The 19,637-nt window shown below is 39.1% G+C and overlaps 1 protein-coding gene across 2 annotated transcripts in view; it reads left to right on the top strand.

Annotated features, from left to right (window-relative positions):
- MYO16 (myosin XVI) overlaps nucleotides 1-19,287 on the top strand; it is a 550,785-nt gene extending 531,498 nt beyond the window's left edge. For both annotated transcript variants that reach the window (XM_087435860.1, XM_087435859.1), the window contains exon 35: nucleotides 17,943-19,287. In XM_087435860.1, coding sequence (XP_087291986.1) covers nucleotides 17,943-18,170 — 228 coding nt within the window. In that variant the 3' untranslated portion in view covers nucleotides 18,171-19,287. The remainder of the gene's footprint in view (nucleotides 1-17,942) is intronic.
- The last annotated feature ends 350 nt before the right edge of the window (nucleotides 19,288-19,637 follow it).

Genomic DNA, 19,637 nt, shown 5'->3' with positions numbered 1-19,637 from the left:
ATTCTTGATGATATTCCTTTTTCTGACGTTTACTTTGTCTGAAATTAATATAGCCACTCCAATCTTCTTTTGATCATTGTCTAAAAGGTATATTTTTTCCATCATTTTAATTTTTTTAAATAGCTTTATTAAGATATAATTCATACACCACACAATTCACACCTTTAAGGTGTACAATACCACTTTTTTTGGTAAGTTCTTAGGGTTGTACAACTATCACCACAATTTAGAACTTTTTAGAACTTGTTTACCCTCTCCTGTTCAAAGAAATCTTTCCCTTTACTTTTACCCTGTGTGTCTCGATGTTTAACGTGGGATTTTTGCAGACGGCAGATAGATGAGCCTTCCATGAGTCTTTCTTTATTTCACCCTGTCTGACAGTCTCTGTGTTCTCTTTGGTGTGTTCAGACCATTTACATTTCGTATAATTATTGATGTGATTGGATTTAGGTCTAGCAGTTTTATTTTTTTTTTTTCTAGTTTGTTATCACCACTTTCATTATTCTGTTTCCCTATGATGCTTTCTCTTGGATTGTTTGAATATTTTTTTGGATTCCATTTTAATTTATCTGTTGGTATTTTGGCTATATGTCTTATCTTGTGGTGGTTGATTTAATGATTGTAATATATGCACACCTAGCTTTCAGTCTGTTTATAGTCAACCATATTGTTCCCTTATCCTCCACTATTGATCTTACATACTTTATAGTTGTCACATATATTACATCTACATACGTCTACATAGTTGTCACATCCATTGCATCTACATACATCTACATACTTGTCACATCTGTTGCATCTACATACATTGAATATCTTCTCCTGGGCCATGTTGTAGCTTTCACCTTCAACAGTCATGCATGTTTTAGACAACTTCAGTGGAGAAAAATTGTCCTTTTTGTTATACCAGTACTCACCATTTCTTTGGCTCTCCTTCATTCCTAGAGTTCTGAGTTTCCTTCTAGTATCATTTCCTTCAGCCTGAAGCACTTCCTTTAGCAGCTCATTCACAGCAGGTCACTGAATTCCCCTCATTTTCTCTAATCTGAGCACTTTACTCTGCCTTCATTCTCCAAGTTTTGATTCCCTCCACAATTCACCTCCTTTTGTTTACTTTTCTGAGTCCTCAGATAGACATTTGTGTATTTTATCCAAAGTTTTAATTATAATCAGTGAGAGAAATAGGCTGTAGTGGGCTTACTTCATCTTGGCCCACCTTATGTATTTATCACACGTAAATTTGTAATGTTAATATAGTGAAACTGATTGATCCTTACCTTTATGGGTTGTGCTTTTGTTGTCCTGTTCAAGAAAATCTTTCTTATTAAAAAAAATAAAAGTTCTCTCTTACCCCGCTGTCACAAAGATATCTTCCCACACAGTTTTTATTTTAAAGTTTAGGTTTGGTTTTCACATTTAGAAGTTTAAGCTACCTGGACTTTATTTTTGAGAGTAGTGTAAATTAGAAGTGTAATTTCACATTTTTCTGGGCTGATAACAATTGTTCCACACCGTTTACAACGTAGGACCATGCTTCTGACTTCCTTCTAATGCTGAGTACATTGCCAGAGGTGGACTGTTCACATTTATCTCTGGCCTTCCACACGCTTCCTTAATATTACTTTCCTCTTGATGGCCTTCCTTGAGCACCACTTCCAAGCAGAATAGTGGCCTCTGTAAATTGATTCCTATAAGTCTATAATGCATGTCTCTTTTATACAACTTATTTTGTTGTGTTATAATCATGTGTGTGTGCAGACCCTGGTAGACTTTCAAGGGCAAAGAGGGTGCATTGAATGCATTTTAATCATTTTCATATTCCAAACACCAAGCACTCAATAAATTGCCAGCTCAATGTAATTAACAACCAGTAGCAGCCTCAGATGAATAAAGAGAAGCAGATTGATAAAATATTTCCTAACTCTGTCAAATATTTTCATTCAGCCCCGTGTTAACAATGGACCAATAGGGCAAGCCCCAGTGGGCCAGTGGTTAAGCTTGGAGCACTCCGCTTCGGTGGCCCGGGTTTGGTTCCCAGGCGTGGACCTACACCAGTTGTCTGTCCGTGGCCATGCTGTGGCAGCAGCCCACATACAAAAAAAAGAGGAAGATTGGAAGCGGATGTTAGCTTAGGGCAAATCTTCCTCAGCCAAAAAAAAAGAATATGTGTGTATATACCAACAAACTTAGTCAATAGGGTTGCAGGCAATTGCATCACTGCTTGAAGGGTGTTAAAGTCACATTTTGTATGATGATAGTTTCTAAAGTTGGCATGTAATATGAAAGTCACACGCAATGAAAATGACTGCATATGATCTCTTATATTGCCTGTAAAGAACAATATACATGATTTTAATGTATACAGCTCTACAATTATATACAAGTATTTATGCATAATGTGTAAAACAACTTAAAGCATATAATAATATATGTATAGTATTTTGAATTCTAAGAAAGTGTATTGCATAAAATTGAATTTTCTGAGGTTCGTTCATTCATTCATTCAACAAACATTTATTGAGGACCTTCCTGTGTGAAACACGGGTCTAGGCACCTTGGTCTATAAAACAAACATCCTTGCTCTAGTGGAAGTTAAATTCTAGCATGAGAAAGCAAACAACAAACAATATTAAAGTAAAATGTGTAATATCCTGAGAAGAAATAAATCATATAAAAATGTTAAGCAGGGCTGGGAGTGACAAGATCGATGCGGAGGAAGGTTGGATTGGGTTGCAATTTTCAATCAGGCAGTCAACGAAAGCCTCATTAAGCAAAGACAGAGTAAGGAAGTCAGGGAGGTAGCTATGTTGATGTTAGGGGAGGGCATTCCAGGTGGGGGACAGCAAAGGCCCTGAGACAGGAGCACACCTGAATTGCGAGATGGCCCGTGTGGCTGGAATGGGGAAACCCTACATATTACTAGGTGTTTAGATGAAGAGAAGCTGAAATTAGCATTAGTTATGTGTTAATTCTAGAAAAGGGAGACTTTTACCTTACAAACTGCAGCAGGAGGCTGAATGTGAAATATCAATTATGACTCTATTGTATTATCTTTCTTCAAAACCATTTACCAGGTTTGGAAACTTTGGTCAACTCAGAATCGAATTAAAGGGTAAATGTTTGCCTTTTCTGTAAGTGGAAAATATGAGACAAATAGCTATTTTCCTGCTCAAGAAAACAGAGCATTGGAAGAGAGACACCTGGGACCTGGGCCCCCCATATCCTGACTTGTTAATATAGTGCTCTGGACACTAATGTGGCCTGACAATTGTGAAAGCAAAATTCAGTCTAGACGCACAGAAAGTTTTCCATTGTGCTGAAATGTAATCAGCTAACATTGGTGAAGGAATTTATTTTATGACCTTAGCAGATCTCGTAGACCTGATTCTTCTCTGATTTCTCTGATTATGTTATTATTTGAAACTGTCATTTTGTATTACTAACTCTGTCAGAAATAGGTTCTAAAAGAGATGAACTATGATATTGGAAAGAAGTGTCATGAAGTCAATGATATAAAAAGCCTAGATTTTTGAAGCCCAAGTGGATTTAAATTAATTTTATACACTTGCAGGTGATTTTTATTATCTATTTTTGGAAAGAAGTTTTGATTAAAAAGTTTGTTCTCATATGTTGCCTACTTTGGCAAAATCTTGTCTCTTTTCCATCCTAACCCTTCCTGACATGTTTCCTCTTTGCTATTTTGTCCAGCACTTGTATTTTGCACAATTTGATGACTATGTCTTGAAGACACTGTAAATGATCCCAGGGTCACAGTGGCCACCAAATCCATTTCTTTTTCTTAAGCACATAGCTAGACTACATTTCCCAGCTTCCCTTGTGATGAGGAGTGGTCATGTGACTGAGATATAGCCAATAGAACGGGAGCTAGAGTGATGTGAGCCACTTCTAAGCTTGATCCCTATAAACCTCCCTTTGCTTGATCTCCTATGCCCTTTCCCATCCAAAAGCTGGAAACAGAATACTCTAAGACCCAAGAAGGTGCAAGATACACTCATGACACATGGAAGATCATCTACTGATCAGAAACACCCATTTTGGCCTCAATGTGAGCAATATACTTCTTTTGTGTCAAGCCACTGGTATTTGTGGTTTTCCTGTTATAGCATCTTGGAAAACCCTAACTAGTACCTCTTCATTATTTATTTGGATTAATATTTTACATGTTGCTGCTGAGCATTATTATTTATAGTACTTAATTAACTAAGTTTAGCCTCCATTATTTAGCAATCTTTATTCTTTAAAATAGCAAAAATCATGCCTGTTCATATTTTCTAATGATAGAATTATTGGAATATTGCTTATCAGACATTCTGATACAAAATAATGACCAATAGCACTCCAGCTAAGCCATATTTATGTAAAACCAAAGCTTGTAACTCTTAACAACTGGTCTCTCAGAAATTCCTCAAAATCAATGGACTTAATTTTCCTCAGGGACAAAGTCAGTCCCCTATAACAAGTTGGGGACCCTGAGAAATGTTTTCGTACTTTTAGGCCCTTTTTGGTGCATTTAATGATTATGAAGAATTGCCTCTCTTACCTCTAATTCTCAAGTGGGTGACTCTAACTGGTAACTAAATTTTAGAGGGAGAATCAAGGTTGATGACAAAGAAGATGCTTTCCCCCATGCAGTAAATTCCATGGCCAGAGGAGTCGCTAAACTCTACGCCTTGCTGATCATAGCTGATTTTTAAAATCTATTTGGATTTGGGTTAATAGTTTTATTAGAATCCAGTTTCATAAAATGAATTTTCCTCATTCTTATTTAGTTATATTTAACACCATAACACACAGATTGTAGTTGTTTCTGGAAAAAATAGTTTGAGAAATTAATAAATTAGCAGGTAAACTGTGTCCTACATCACAATGCAAATTAAGACACTAGCTAACTGAACAAGTGGGGGAAATGTCCTTCCACTAGGATCCTCCATTCTCCGAAGGCTGTGGACTACTTGGCTACCATGGTTTTGATCCTGGCTTCCCTCACTTTCATACCCATGCCTCCCACCTTTCTGACTTAGTCACAGCTCTGCTGCAAGTTCAAATCCTATACCCCATCGCATGGTGATTTTCTTTCTCTTGTATTTTTTGTAATTGTAAATATAGATGTGAACAAAAGTATGAACACCATTCCTTATACCGCTCCACCCAAATGTCCTTTCTTCTCTTTGTGTCTTGCTCATCTTTTTCATCCAGAACAAATCCACAACCAATATGAATTTCTTGGTCATATTGTTTGGAACTGACTCGTGTCTCCTCTGTACTCCAACAACAGTAATTATGTATATAGCTCATTCGTCAGTTAAAGCTGTGCTGCCTTGTGACATTTTTGTGTTCATGTCCTGTTTAAGCTTCTTTACTTATCTAACTCTTTATGCTTTTATGTCTTGTTGCTCAATTTGAATGGAAGCCTCTTGAAGGAGCAGGTCATGTTGTGTGATTCTTTCTAAGTTCTGTAGAACTCATCACAGCATCTTCCATTTCATAATGGTGTAAAGCACATTAGTTAATTGATCAGCAGACAAGGAAAACTTCGTGGAAGGTAATGTAATTAGTACCTAATAAGGTCAACTAAACTCAATGTACTTGAATTTGCATTCTGACTGTATCACTTATCAGCAAGCGAGTTTAGGCTTTAAAGATGAATTTAGGCTTCTATTAAACGAGGCTAAGAATACTTAACTTGCTTATTTCACATGGTTATGAGAATCTACTGAATAAGAACATATGAAAATGCTTTAAGAGTATAAAATAATATCATGAAGATGATGCTAGAAATGAGCCTTGGAAACCTCAGGTGGTTCTATATTTGGGTGTACAAACTGGGACTGTTGTAGAGAAGATAAATATAATTACACAGGGCGTCCTGGGTCCATCTGATTGGACTGACATATAGACTGTACTTGAGAATGTATGATGATGAAGCTGGAATAATTCGTGTGGCTAGAAAATATAGGACTTTCTGTAACATGCTAAGGTGTGTGGACTTAATTGTTTAGGCCAGGACAAGGTGTTGGCATTGAAGATTTTTGAACAAGTAAATTAGATGAACAGATTTATTCTTTGGAGAGATAAAATCTAGTAGATTAATTGTCCTCAATAATACCTCATGGTATTTGCAGTGAGTCTCCCATATAATCCCAAGAAAAATATTTTAAGAGGAATTATAATATTCTTACTTTCTTTGTTTCCAATGTAATAGATTTATTTTTCCATATGTTCCTATTACTATAATGTGTCATTACTATAAACATACTCTAAATATATGTTATCAGTTACAATCTACTAGTCACTTATACTGATACTGCCATGTTTTTAAAATGAATTGAGGTGAGAGACCAGAGCTCATACAAAATCCATATCCTAAAATGTCACAAATTAATTATATTGCATGAAGTGCAGTACAATCATAAATTTCTATTTTATAACTCTCCATTAATAGGAAGAAACACATTCACTCACCAGAGTCTATTTTTATTCATAGCTATGAACTTAAAATCAGCTGCAAAATGCAAATAAATGTCCATTTAAATTATATTAAATGTGTTCCAATATAATATTACTTATTATAAAAGTAAAGAGCCGTTGTTAATTTTTTAAAGAAATCAAAGTGTACAGATAAGGTAAATTAAAATCCTCCCTCCTCTCCCTCCCTGCCTGCTGTCCAGGTATAGCTACTCTTGTTTCCAACAGAACTTTTAATTGCCTTTGAAGGGATATTTTTCCCTTTATTTAATCCTTTGCAACAAAGGAAACAAAATAGCAAGAATGAACTTAACCGGATTGCTATATACATGACTATTTCTGAATTAGGAAGGATCAACTCTTTTCTGTCCAAACCAGAAATGCTGTTTTCATTTTCAGATCATTTTGATTTTTTTTTTTTTTTAGAAGTATGAAAGTATACAACCCTTTAATCAAAGACTTGTTTGAACCACATTTTATTTTATGCCACATCTTTAGCATCTATTTAGGTAGACTTTGGTTTTACAAACTGTGATTTTAAAATTTCGTTTTTTAATATTTTTTCCTTCAACATCTTGTTAGCATTGAGTGGAAATGGTATTTGCATTTGAAACACTAATATTCACTATTCAGTCAGCCAAGACACTTCTCTCTTTTAATTTCCATAAATGTCAGTAAATGGCTCTTTTCACCTTTGGGTGAATAGTCAATAGAAAAATCAATTCTGTGACAAATGCACAGCAACATGATTTTACATATGAATTATTTAACAAAGGCTATTTTTATCCTAGAAGGGAAAGACTTAAGGTAAAATCAGCAGCAAATTATTAATTTACATTTATTAATACTATTCATAGAAATGCATAGCCACAGGAAGTGAAGAAAATTTATCTCTCATTTTTTAATTAGTTCATCTCCTAGAACTCTATTAATGACACCATAGGAAACTATTGAAAATTAGTCAATAGATATATAAGTAATAAACCTCATTAAGCCTTTACTTCATGTTGTATTTCTCTCTAGGTTGTGAAAGATTTAGTGGATTTTAACCCCTGAAAGTAAGCAAACTGATTATAAATGTCCCCCTTTAGATATAGAGCTTGCATGAACTCAGTCTTTACATCCCTTTATCAAACTCTGTCTTCATATGTAACTGATACCTCCTGGAGGTTAGAGGACACAAAATACCTTACAAACCCAGGTGGGGAAATGGAAACGTGATTCATGCATTGAATTTCTAAATATCAAATCAGCAAGTTTGTCTCAGTAACAGAATAAACTATTTTTTTAGCCCCCGTACTGAGTTGTCTGGGTAGTAATCGCCAGTGTCTTAAGTAGCACTATTTTCTAAGGATTCCTGTTTCAATGAAGGAATCTTCTTGTTACAAACCTGCAGGAGTTTTGTTCAAGGATGAGTGCTCCAGCCCACAGGGAACTGAATTTGGACCACAGTCATTTATGTATCTGCTCACACGTGCTGGGAGCTTGAGTGGGTTGTTCAGAGGCATACCTATTTACTGAACATAGAAGGCTGAGCTTCTCCCTTCGGTAAACCTTCCTTAAGAGCAGGAAAGAGAACGTGGGGCAATAGGTGCAACCCAGGCCACGTTTTAGGTGGTCTAGACTGACAGGAAGTGGTAAATTAAAACTGCTGAGCTCCTGTTCAGTGCAGCCCACGTCGGGGTGGCTCGAGTGATACTACCTGTTCTTGCGTGGTTGTGGAATGGATTCGTTTGTCAATTTCTTTGAAGGGTCAGGTTGTGCCAGCTCACTGTGGACTGTGACTTTCTGCTTTCTCATACTGAATCACAAGTTGCCCCTAAGCTCTGAAGCTTTCAGATCTCTTTTGAATGTCAAGTTTAAAAATAAAAATCACAGAATAGGAGCTGGCCCAGTGGTGTAGCGGTTAAGTGCACGCGCTCTGCTTCTGCGGCCCAGGGCTCGCAGGTTCGGATCCCGGGTGCGATAGCCTGTGCCCTTTGCTAGAAGCCTGGGTCTTGTATCTTTTATAGAATAGTACCATTTTTTCCCATGCCATCCAAAAATAATAATTCTGGGTATAGGATCTCTTAGTCCGTTCGGCTGCTATAACAAAACACCACAGACTGGGTGGCTTGTAAACAAGAGAAATTTATTTCTCACAGTTCTGGAATCTGAAAGTCTGAGATCAAGATGCCAGCATGGTCAGGAGAGAGCTCTCTTCCAGGTCACAAACTTCTTGTTATGTCTTCACATGATGTAAAGAGTGAGGGAGCTCTCTGGGGTCTCTATTATAAGGGCACTAATCCCATTCAAGAGGGCTCCACCCCATGACCTAATCATCTCCCCAAAACCTCAACTACAGGTAACACCACATTGGATGTTAGGATTCCAACATGTGAATTCGGGGGGGACACAAACATGTGGGCCATTGCATAGGATAAGTTCATTTGATTACCTAAAACATTGCAGTCTTTGGCCATCCCCAAGTCTATGGTGACTGTCCCACTCTCTTTCAATGGCCCCACTCACTAGCCATTCAAACCCACCAAGGCATGTCTGAATTCAGAGTAACTAATGCATGTGGGACTACCCATACCCTATGTGATTTCAGAGCAGCAGAGCATTTTTAGCAAGTCCCCAATGCTTTATAGTTTTTGAAAGGGCCTTACCTGAATTTGTGAAGTGTGAACTACATCTCAAGTATAAGAATTTGTTCAGGTCAGTCTGGCATTATATAAAGGTACTCTCTTAGTTTCCCTTCCCTGACCTTGATAAAGGTGAGGTGCCCAATTGCCTCTGAGTTTACAAAAAATAAAACTACAAGTCTAATAGTTGTGAAGACATTTCTCCCCTCTTTCAAATGTGCAACCAGGTATTCACATACCAGCTCGATTTAAATTCTCTAAGTGCATGCTCTGTATGCTTTGTGCTGGGTAGAGATTAATTTACTCATTTTGCACTCTAAAGGACACCCTTAGTTTTGTCAAGCAGTAACTATTCTACCCACAGGGAATTTTACCCACATAGATCAACATTTTTCCCGCTTGCATAATACATATGATGCTTTTTAAATGAAAAAGAAATTCTCCTTGACCCTTCACATTTCTTTAATTATTTCATTATAATGTTAATAACTATATACACACATTTTTACATAAAATCTCTTTATCTTTTTAGCTCTCATTACAGCTGTAAACCAAAGCAAATTTACAAATACAGCAGAACAAAAAAACTACAAAAGCAAAAATAAAATTTACAGCATTCATGCTATGCATAATTTTGTTTAGCTGAAATGAAATTACTGTTGAACATTTGACTGTGGTACTGGCTCAGGCAGATTCCATGAGCTTCGGTTCGTTTCTGCCATCTTGAGCCCTTCGTTAAACCCAAGTCTCTACCACTTTTTTTTTCAGGGACACAGAACTTTGTTTTTGATTGTTTATTTGTTTTTATTGAGATATAATCATATTAGTTTCAGGTGTACAACGTAATGATTCGATATTTGTATATATTGCGAAATGATCACCACAATAAGTCTAGTTAACTTTCATCAGCACACGTAGTTCAGAATTGTTTTTTCATGTGGTGAGAATCGACTTTTTCTATTTGAACTGCTGAGCAAGCTTTGAAGCTACCCTGTGCTGTAATACCGCTGAGCATTTTCTTGGAGGAGAATGCCTTATTTGCATAGTAAATCCACCTACTCTTTTCTCATTAACTTATAACAATATAAATAATACTACTTGTATCAATCTGCTTGTAAATAAAATACAAAGGCAGAAAATGAAGTCTCGCTGAGCACTAGCTTAAAAAGTCGGTATTCAAATGATCCAAAGCATGATTACATTACTTTAAAAAATACTATGAAAATAAAAATGCAAAAAATTTTTGATTGTCCCAAGAACTTGAGGACCCCTGAAAATATGTTATACAAATCTTAATCTCAGAAACTTGCATTTAAGAGTTGTTTAAATTACTCACTAAAATCTGTGTATGCCCTTTTTTATCCTACTCCTAAAATTCAAAACAACCTCCAGACCTTCCATCATTTCCTTCCTGTTTAGCTTTCTTTAGTTTTAAATCATGTATAGATCAGTTATGTTATAAATCCAGTGTGTTGCTCAGTATTTTGCGAGCCTCTTTTTAATAATGAAGGAAGAGACGATGTTATATTTATATAGGGCCGTAACTTGTGAGAAGTGCTTTCATCTAACATTATCTGATTTAGTCATCAGGATAATCATAATTCAGCAATGTGTAGGGATTTTCTCAAGTCAAAGAGCTAACACTAACAAAATCCTAATAGCCCACATTTATACGGCAGTCACTCCTTTTTTAACGTACTCTTTCCGGTAGCCACGCATGTTACTCAAGTAATCCTCGCCTGTCCCTTTGAGGTAGATTATTACCGTGATCCCACTTCACAGATGAGGAGGCTGATAGACTTGCTCAAGGTTACACAACCATTAGGTGGCAACTTGAGGATTCCAATCCAGGCACTCCGACTTCAGAGTGCAGAGTTTTCAACTGTGTCTGCCTAGACCAGCGTCAAAGTCCTTGTGGTTCTCTGTTGTGATTCTCTGTTACAGAAGTTTAATGTCGAGGCCCGCCGGGTGGTGCAAGTGATTAAGTGCGCGTGCTACGCTGCGGCGGCCCAGGGTTCGCCGGTTCAGATCCTGGGCGCACACTCGACGCACCGCTTGTCAAGCCATGCTGTGGCGGCGTCCCACATAAAGTGGAGGAAGATGGGCATGGATGTTAGCCCAGGGCCAGTCCTTCTCAGCAAAAAGAGGAGGATTGGCAGATGTTAGCTCAGGGCCGACCTTCCTCACAAAAAAAAAAAAAAGTTTAATGTCATCACTGGCACTTGTCTACATCAAGCCCTGTGGAAACCCGTCTCTCCACCTACTTTTCCCCCTTTTCCAACTGAGGACCATCTCATTTTTCAAAATTCAGATCAAAAGTTTACCTCCTCTATGAAGTCTTTCCAGACCTTCCTCCATATAGCCCCCTTTCCCAAGTAAATGGCTAAAAAGAAGAAAAAGGTTAAAAAAAAAAAACTTTTTGACCTGCTCCATGTCTATTCCATGTGCAGCAGATTAAGATACTTATGTGTTTTGCACGTCCAACAGCTGCTTTCAAAGCGGGACATCTGTCAGATTCAAGGAGCACAGAGGGTACGGTGTAGGCATCCCAATGTTCATAGGTGCAGACACTTTTTACTTTTCCACTTGAACACTTACTTGCCTTCTGGTTCTGAACGATAATGATTTTGTGTGCAAACACTGCCATATAAAACATGCCAGAAAAGAAAATGAATAAGTGACTAGCTATCTGAAGTGGTGACATGGGGTGGAGTTATATCTTTCAAAGCAATGGAAAATAAGCTTTAAGTTAAAAGACACCAAAATGACATCTTTTATCCTACAAACAAATCAGGGTAAATGAGTCCTGGTGTGAAGCCAGCTGACCCCAAGCTCACATTTCCAGGAGCATCCCTAATCCCCAGGGTCATTTCTTCTCTTTCTGAAAAGAAATGGTTCCCTTTCAATACGAAAACTAAAATTTTTGTTACAAAATCATTATTGCCTTTTTAATGATAATATTTAATTTATTGTGAAATATCTAATAATGGTAAAGGAAGCTGGGAGGGTTATTGTTGTTACCAATAGGACACAAAATTTAAAAATGGAGAAACACTGATTTAGATGTTTTTAGAGTGTTGAATAGTATTGTAAAGACTTTTTATTTTTATTGCTTATATATTACTTGACCACCATTGAAATAACACCCATAGTTGCATTTGTTTGCTGTTCTAAAATATTAAAGTTCTTTAACTATCTGTGACAAATATGATTCTTGTGCCGCACAGTCTAATAAATTGAATAAATCTAAATCAAGCAGATTAAACATCATTAGTCAGGGCGTACTGTCCTCATCTTCTGATCTTCTATTTATTGTCTCACAGATCATAATTTTAAAATGCCCTCTGAACTTCATTATGTTGAACATAACCTATCATATATCCTTACACAGAATTCTAATGTTCATTTAAGACATAACCTGTGAAGATACTTTGTTTTTTTAAAATGAAGATCATAATGTTAATATTTTAGCATCTCATTTATGTCATTTTGGCAACCATCCTTATGCACCTATTAGATTTTGCTCAATACCTATTAATCTACATAATAGACAATAAAGTTCTATGGGATCTGTCAATGAAAGGGTTTATTCTGAGCATTAGTTGATTATTGCAAACATCAGTCACATTTTTGCTCATCAAGGAAGCAGAGAGAGCTCTTGGTTGTTGATTCAAAGATGGCCTTCTTCTGTACTCACCACATTATTCAAGACATCGATATCCTCATTAAGAAAGTGCTTCCTAATGGTTTGTGAGTATAAGTTTCACCTTTCATAATGTACTTGAGAATTCAGATATTTTTAGTAAACATTGAGAATATTTGAAAGGGTAGAGAGTATTTTTTTCAAACAGTAAAGCAATGACTCAGGGGATTTGGGACATTTTGTGTCAAAATCCCTCCCTACAAGCCTAATTCAGATCAGCAGCCGCTGAAAGTCGCTCAGCAGATTGGCACTGCTTCTGTGAAGCGACTCAATCTGTAAATCTGTTCCTATCATGAAGGTCTTAGCAGAGGGTCACACCTGGTGTATGCTTTTGGTGGTTATGAAAAGCTGCTGCAGAGAGTTTAGGATTGGGAAGAAGTAGAGAATGGATGTATTTGTGCTTGGAATGAGGACAGAGCTGTACTGTCTGTTGAACACCCCAGCACGAAAATCAATCCAGCACGTGCCGTCCATCTGTAGAAGAGCCACACCAACTTCCGGGAGGAGATCTGGAGTCTGTTTTATTTTTTTATTTTATGCTTTACTCTGTTTTGCTAGGAATTGCCCTCTATTTTTATATTCTGTTTTGTACCCTTCTTGCTTTCTTGTAGATTAATTGAATATTTATTAGGTCACGTTTCCCTCATATTAACTTGTTAATTATACATTCTCTCACTATTCTATTCATCGTTTCACTAAAGAATAAAACGTGCATCCCTGCCTTATTATATCTTTACAGATTTTATTACTTTTACCATTTTCTAATACTGCTAGGACCTTAGAACCTCTAAACTCCATAAACCCCTCCTAGCTTTCACAGTTGCTGTTGGCATGCATTCTTGTTCCACACATGATTTAAAGTCTATAAGACATTTAAGCATGTAATTTATATTGCCATGGAGTTAATTCTGGTGTCCTTAATTCTCTCTTAAATTTCCAGTTTTCCATCCAGGATCATTTTCATTCACTCTGAAACAAGAGACTCAAGACATCTGATGGCAAATTTCGTCATTTTTGTTTGTCCAAGAATTTTTTATTTCACTTTCATTTTTGAGGGTTTTTTTATTGAGTATAGAGTTCTAGGTTGAATTCCTTTCTTTTAGTACTTTAACCTGTGATTCGTTGTTTTCTGGCCTCCAGTGTTTCAGTTTAGAAGTCAAATGTCATTCTCCTTGTTGTCCCTTGATGGTAATGTGTCTTTTTGCTCTGGATTTTTAAAACTTTTTTCTTTGTCTTCGGCCTTGGGCATTTTTAATGTGATCTACCTTGTGTCTTCCTGTAGGTGGTGGTGGTGTGTGTGTTTGTCTTCTGTGTGGTTTGCTGAGCTTGTGAAATGTGCGTATTGATGGCATTCACGAGTTTTGGAAGCTTACCTCTTACAAGATTGCTTTGCCACGTCCTGTATCTTGTTTCCACTTCTCATACTGCTCTCATGATTATGTCTATTCCACTATTTCTTCTATTTGCCCATCTTTTTCTCTATTCTCTTAAACATTTAATCATAGGTATTTTAAAGTCTTTACCTGCTAACTCTAAATCTGAATCCTCTGTGAATCTGTTTTATCTTTTGGTAAATTTCCTTGTATCTTCACATGGTTAGTAATTTCTGATTACATGGTCAGCATTGTGTGTAAACAAACTACAGACGCTATAGGTGATGGTTTCTCCCCAAGAGGATTCTACCGTCCTCTGTTAGGAGGCGAAGGCCAGGGATGACCACCTCAGTCCCATCACAAATTGAGCTGCGTTGGAGAACCAGTCCACCCCCAGTTCTCTGATCCTCAGGCTGCGCCCTGCTGCACTGTGACTGAGAGCCTGTCAGGTCCTTGCTCCTCTGACTGAAGGTTACAGTGGCTCCAGCTCTGCATTTCAGGGCTCCTGGCCCCGCTGTCCCGCTGTGTGGTAGCTTTTCAGAATCTGCACGTCTGGAAGACGAGACTAGTTAGGTGCTTGCGACTATCATCTCCCCTGTCAGACTTTTGTTCTGAAGCACCTGTGTCATTGTAGGAGATTCCACTTGGGTTTTATAGGCTTTTGGCCTAAGGCACTATCATTCAGATAGCTGAGGAACTTAACAAATGTCTCTTGGGGAAAATGACCGTGCCTTTGAGGGTCCTCAAGTTTCCAGTTTGTGTCTCTAGTCTCATGCAACTGCAAAATATTGTATGGTTTTTCTTTCTTCTAGAAAGGGCCCTCTACACCTACAGTAGAACTCAGAATTGGCACCAGTCCCCTGGAGAAAAAAAAAAGCAACTGGCAATTATCTGTTCACTCAGAAAGATTCTCTCCATCCAGAATTTTGCCAGAGCTGTCTGATGTTTTAAATATATGATTTTTGTAATTTATCCCTTTTTCTCATTTTTACAGTGGGAGCAGTAACCTGCCATGACCTTCAACATCCTTTGCAGATATGGAAGTTCCCTGTTTTCTTTCTCAATAGATCAATATGAAGTTGTGTTACTTAAGAAAGATGGGGGGCCAGGCATAATGGATGAGTTCATGCACTCCTCTTTGTCAGCCCAAGGTTCGCAGGTTCAGATCCCGGACGCAGACCCACACACTGCTCATCAAGCCATGCTGTGGTGGCATCCCACATACAAAAAAAATAGAGGAAGACTGGCACAGACGTTAGCTCAGAGCCAATCTTCCTCACCAAAAAAAAAAATAAATAAAAGGAAAAAAAGGTGGTATCTCAAGGAAGTTTTGGGGATATGATCAACTGAGATGATAGAAGTATTCTTCAATCAATTAAATATTCTCTCATAAGAATAAATCCAGTGACAGTATTTTTCAGAGATTGCTCCTATATGCTGAATGTTTGCCAAGAAACGTATGTACAGATATTGAATATCCGTAGAGTAAATGAGACTGAAGCTAAATGTAATCACCACAACATACACTAGTGGAGAAAATAGAAGAGCTGAAATATATTAGTGGAAGAAACATAAAGATTTCACCAAATCTCATTTAGAAAAAGAAAAAGGAAGATGATGTAGGGACCTTGGTCTTTAGCCTACATCAGATCCTGGACAGCAGTTGTTCAGTAAATGATGATCACTGTAGAGTAATAGTTAAGAAGACGGATTCTGGAGCCAGACGGCCTGGTTCCACCGTTTTCCATGTGACTTCGGGCAAATTACTTAACCTCTCTGTTTCCTCATCTGTAAAATGCTAACACTGCCTTATAGAGTCCTTAGGAGGATTGCATGACTTAATGTTTGTAAGGTGCTTAGAGAAGTACCTGGTGCGTATTTAGCACTCTCAAGTGTTGACTTAAGTAAGTAACTTTTATGCACACCCTCCACTTCCCTCTCTTGGCTCACTTCCCTGACAGTAGAGGCAATCTGGCTTTCACAAGAGTCTGCCCAGCAGGAGGATGTCTCATCCCCAGGTCCTTCTGCCACAGTCCTAGAGACTAGAGGAGTTCCCTTTAAGGGGGCGTCCCGTGTTAGCAGCCCACTTTCTGCGGATGCCTGGAGGTCACTGCAGAGGTTGGACAATCACACTGAGGGCTTTTTTCTGGTTGTCTATAAACTCAATTTGGGAGAACTTCTTTTGCTAATAACCAGCTCCAGAAATCTACTTATACACTCTGGACATGGATTTGACCTCCACGGCTTCTGTGTTTTAACACAGTGTCTCAACCTTCTGCCCATCTCCTTGATTCTAGGCTTTAACATCTTCTTTCTGGAGTAAACAATAGGCTCGGGCGTCCAGGTGAGGGTGTCGGTTTTAGAATTTTCCTGGAACACTGGCTACCCTGTCTGCCTTCAAGTGACTTTTCTCATATTAGAGCCAACCGCTCTGTCCTGCTTTATTTTATTCTCTTTGTTTCGATGGAGAGGATGGAAGGGGCACTGGACACAGCAGTGTGTGCTTTGGGGGTGGGATGAGCCATCTTGATTCCTCGGAATTCTCCCTGGTATTCCCATTTTGATGTCCAGAATCTCATTTTGTTAAACCAGCATACTCACTTTAGAATTGACAGAAAAATTGGTTTTTGCAACGTCCAGCTGTTACAGAATACAGGCTGCTGGCAGAAGGGGGAGCCCACAGCAATGCAACCTGCTTGTCCTGAAGTGCCCCAGCTGCCGTGGGGGGACAAGCTCAGTCTTCAGGGTGTCTGTCTTTGGGTACCCTAAGAAAGGGAGAGGAAGTAGCTGAAACAGTTGCATGGTTTTCTTTTTCTTTTTTTGCTGAGGAAGATTCACCCTGAGCTAACATCTGTGCCCATCTTCCTCTATTTTGTATGTGGGTCACCACCAAAGCATGGCAGCTGACGAGTGGTGTAGGTCTGCGCCCGGAAACCAAACACAGACCACTAAAGTGGAGTGCGCCAAACTTATCCACTAGGCCCCGAGACCGGCCCCAGTTGCACGTTTTGATGCTCTCCTGCAAAGACCCTTAAAGTTCCCATCTCTGCCAGCTCAAGGTCTGAGAGAGCACACCAGCTGCTAGTTTAGATCCTGCTGCAAAACCGAGCGTGCACTGACACCCCAGTGCGGTGGCTACCCTGCCTCCACTGAGCTTGTTTGAAATTTCACTGGCTGTCCCTGCCACACCTAACTCTTGGAGACAGTTTCGATGTTACTGTGGTCCTCTGCTAACACTAATGTGAGTGGGCCCTCCTGAGTAGGGGTCCAGCCTTGGGTGAATGCATGGTGGTCAGAGTGGGGTCACATTACCTTAAGAGACGTTGACTAGTAACTGTGCGTAGATGGAGGAGTGATCCTAGAATGGAGTGAGAAATCCAGAAGCATCTATTACATGCAGAATTACAATTGTGATAAATGAAGAGAAAGTGCAAGATGTCATGAGAATATCTGTAATAACAGAGGGCAAAGGGCAAACGGACATCTGATTCTTTCTTGTATTCCCTGGAGGTATATCATATGTTAACTGGTGTAGCCATCCTGAGTGTTTTGTTCCATTCATCATCTTAATTCAGCAGTTCACAGCTGACCTAGGTGGCTGCCATTTCCCGAGGAGTAAAGCCGGGAGGTTTTATAGCGAACATGTGTTCTCTCTTTCCACTGGTCCAGCGCCTTGGCATCCAGGTGTTGCTATTATGTTTCTCTCTTGTTCACAATATTTGGTGCCGCTCTTTTCCCTCTTTCCTCCCGCAGGTAATCCATCAGCTGAGGCTCTCGCAGAATGAAAGTGTAGCCCTGCAGGAGCTCCTGGACTGGAGGCGGAAGCTCTGCGAGGAGAGAGAAGACTGGCAGCAAATCCTGCACCACCCGGAGCCCAGGGCGCCTCCCCCACCTCCTTGCAAGAAGCCGACTCTTCTGAAGAAGCCTGAGGGGGCCTCCTGCAGCCGGCTGCCTTCTGAGTTCTGGGACACCACCATTTGATGTGGCCCGGACTGCAGACTCGCAGAATAGGACTGTCTAGCGATTCCAGGCTGCATTGACAGAAGGCTGCCTCTGATATGGCTGGGTGCTCTCGCCACACATTTACACAAACAAGCACAGGACAATGAAGTTAAATACATGAGATTCCGTGTGTGTGTGTGTGCTCTTTCTTACCCATTCTGTGGGGATACACTCTGATTTTCAGGCTCCATGGTTATAGGGCCATGCTACCCCTGGGGAGCAAGAGAAAGGCTGGGAAAATTGTGGGATGAGGCGAGAGAGGGAAAGAGACTGGTGGAGGAGGGAGGGATCCACACTGTACAGTGGGTTTTATATGGTCCCACCACATGTCTGTTGTAGTACTGCAGTCATTTTAGTCTGATACACTCTACAGGTTGTATGTTTCATGTCTCTGCAGGGATGTGTGTTTTATTGGAATTGCAAACCCAGTCATTACTTACATGTTTATTACTGTATTTTATAACTTTACGCAATTGGTGGTGCTCCCTTTCTTCAAAATACAGATTTAAAAAAATCGTTTCTACAATTTTTTCCCTGCATACTTCTTTTTTTTAACCTAAAGTACCTAAAGCTCTCAAGTCTATGCTGCTGTTTTAGCTTCGCCAGTGTCAACCCTGCAAACGTGTGGATTGAGTCCCGTGTTTGATATTTCATTCATTGGTTAGGAGGCAATTCCTTCCTATGCCCTGTATTTCTGGATACATGGATTGTGAGCTCTTTAGTTAAATCTCATCTCTGGCTTCAGCATAGGTTACAGGAAATTATGTGGCACTCACTTAAACACGTACAACTTCAAATTCATAGCGGGTGGTGTGCAAGGGTCATATCTATTCAAAGGTCTACACAGTACAAATAAGCACGCTCAGATTTACTGGTTCCAGCAGCAATGCTGCATTCCAAGACGACTGTCCTCTCAGAGCTCCACTGCATGGCTCACCTGCTGTATATCCTCAGCCCTCCTGTAATGCAACCGCCTTGTTTATTGATGTGCTTCTGTTGGCTGTTGGGAAGTTCTGAGCTGTGGCATCAGACCATCGCATCTTGCTACTTGGAATTTGTTATTCATACCAGCCTTTGAAAAATTACTGTGCCAATAAAAGGGTACAACTATGTTCTTCTGTGGTTTTATTTATTTTTGTTGTTGCTTTCCATGAATGCTTCTGTACTGGTCAGATAAATAGAGGGGTGAACAATCTCATTCATCCAGCCTCCCTTCATATGTTCTTTTCACGGCAATTTGCAAGCTTTAGGCTCTGGTAATTTGCTTTAAAATAAGGGTTTTTTGGTTATTCAGATATAATTACCATGTATGCATGTGTGACTTTTAGGAATAACATGTTTATTATTTAGGAATAATAATAGGCCAACAGATCAAGCGATGACTGCTATTGAAAAGATAGTTTGTGGGACCAGCCCTGTGGCTTAGCAGTTAAGTGCACGCGCTCC

Source organism: Ceratotherium simum, chromosome 10 (assembly GCF_057802395.1).
Source record: "Ceratotherium simum simum isolate JZ-2026a chromosome 10, ASM5780239v1, whole genome shotgun sequence".
In the NCBI taxonomy this organism is placed as follows: domain Eukaryota; kingdom Metazoa; phylum Chordata; class Mammalia; order Perissodactyla; family Rhinocerotidae; genus Ceratotherium; species Ceratotherium simum.
This window is presented reverse-complemented; position numbering and strand designations above follow the sequence as displayed.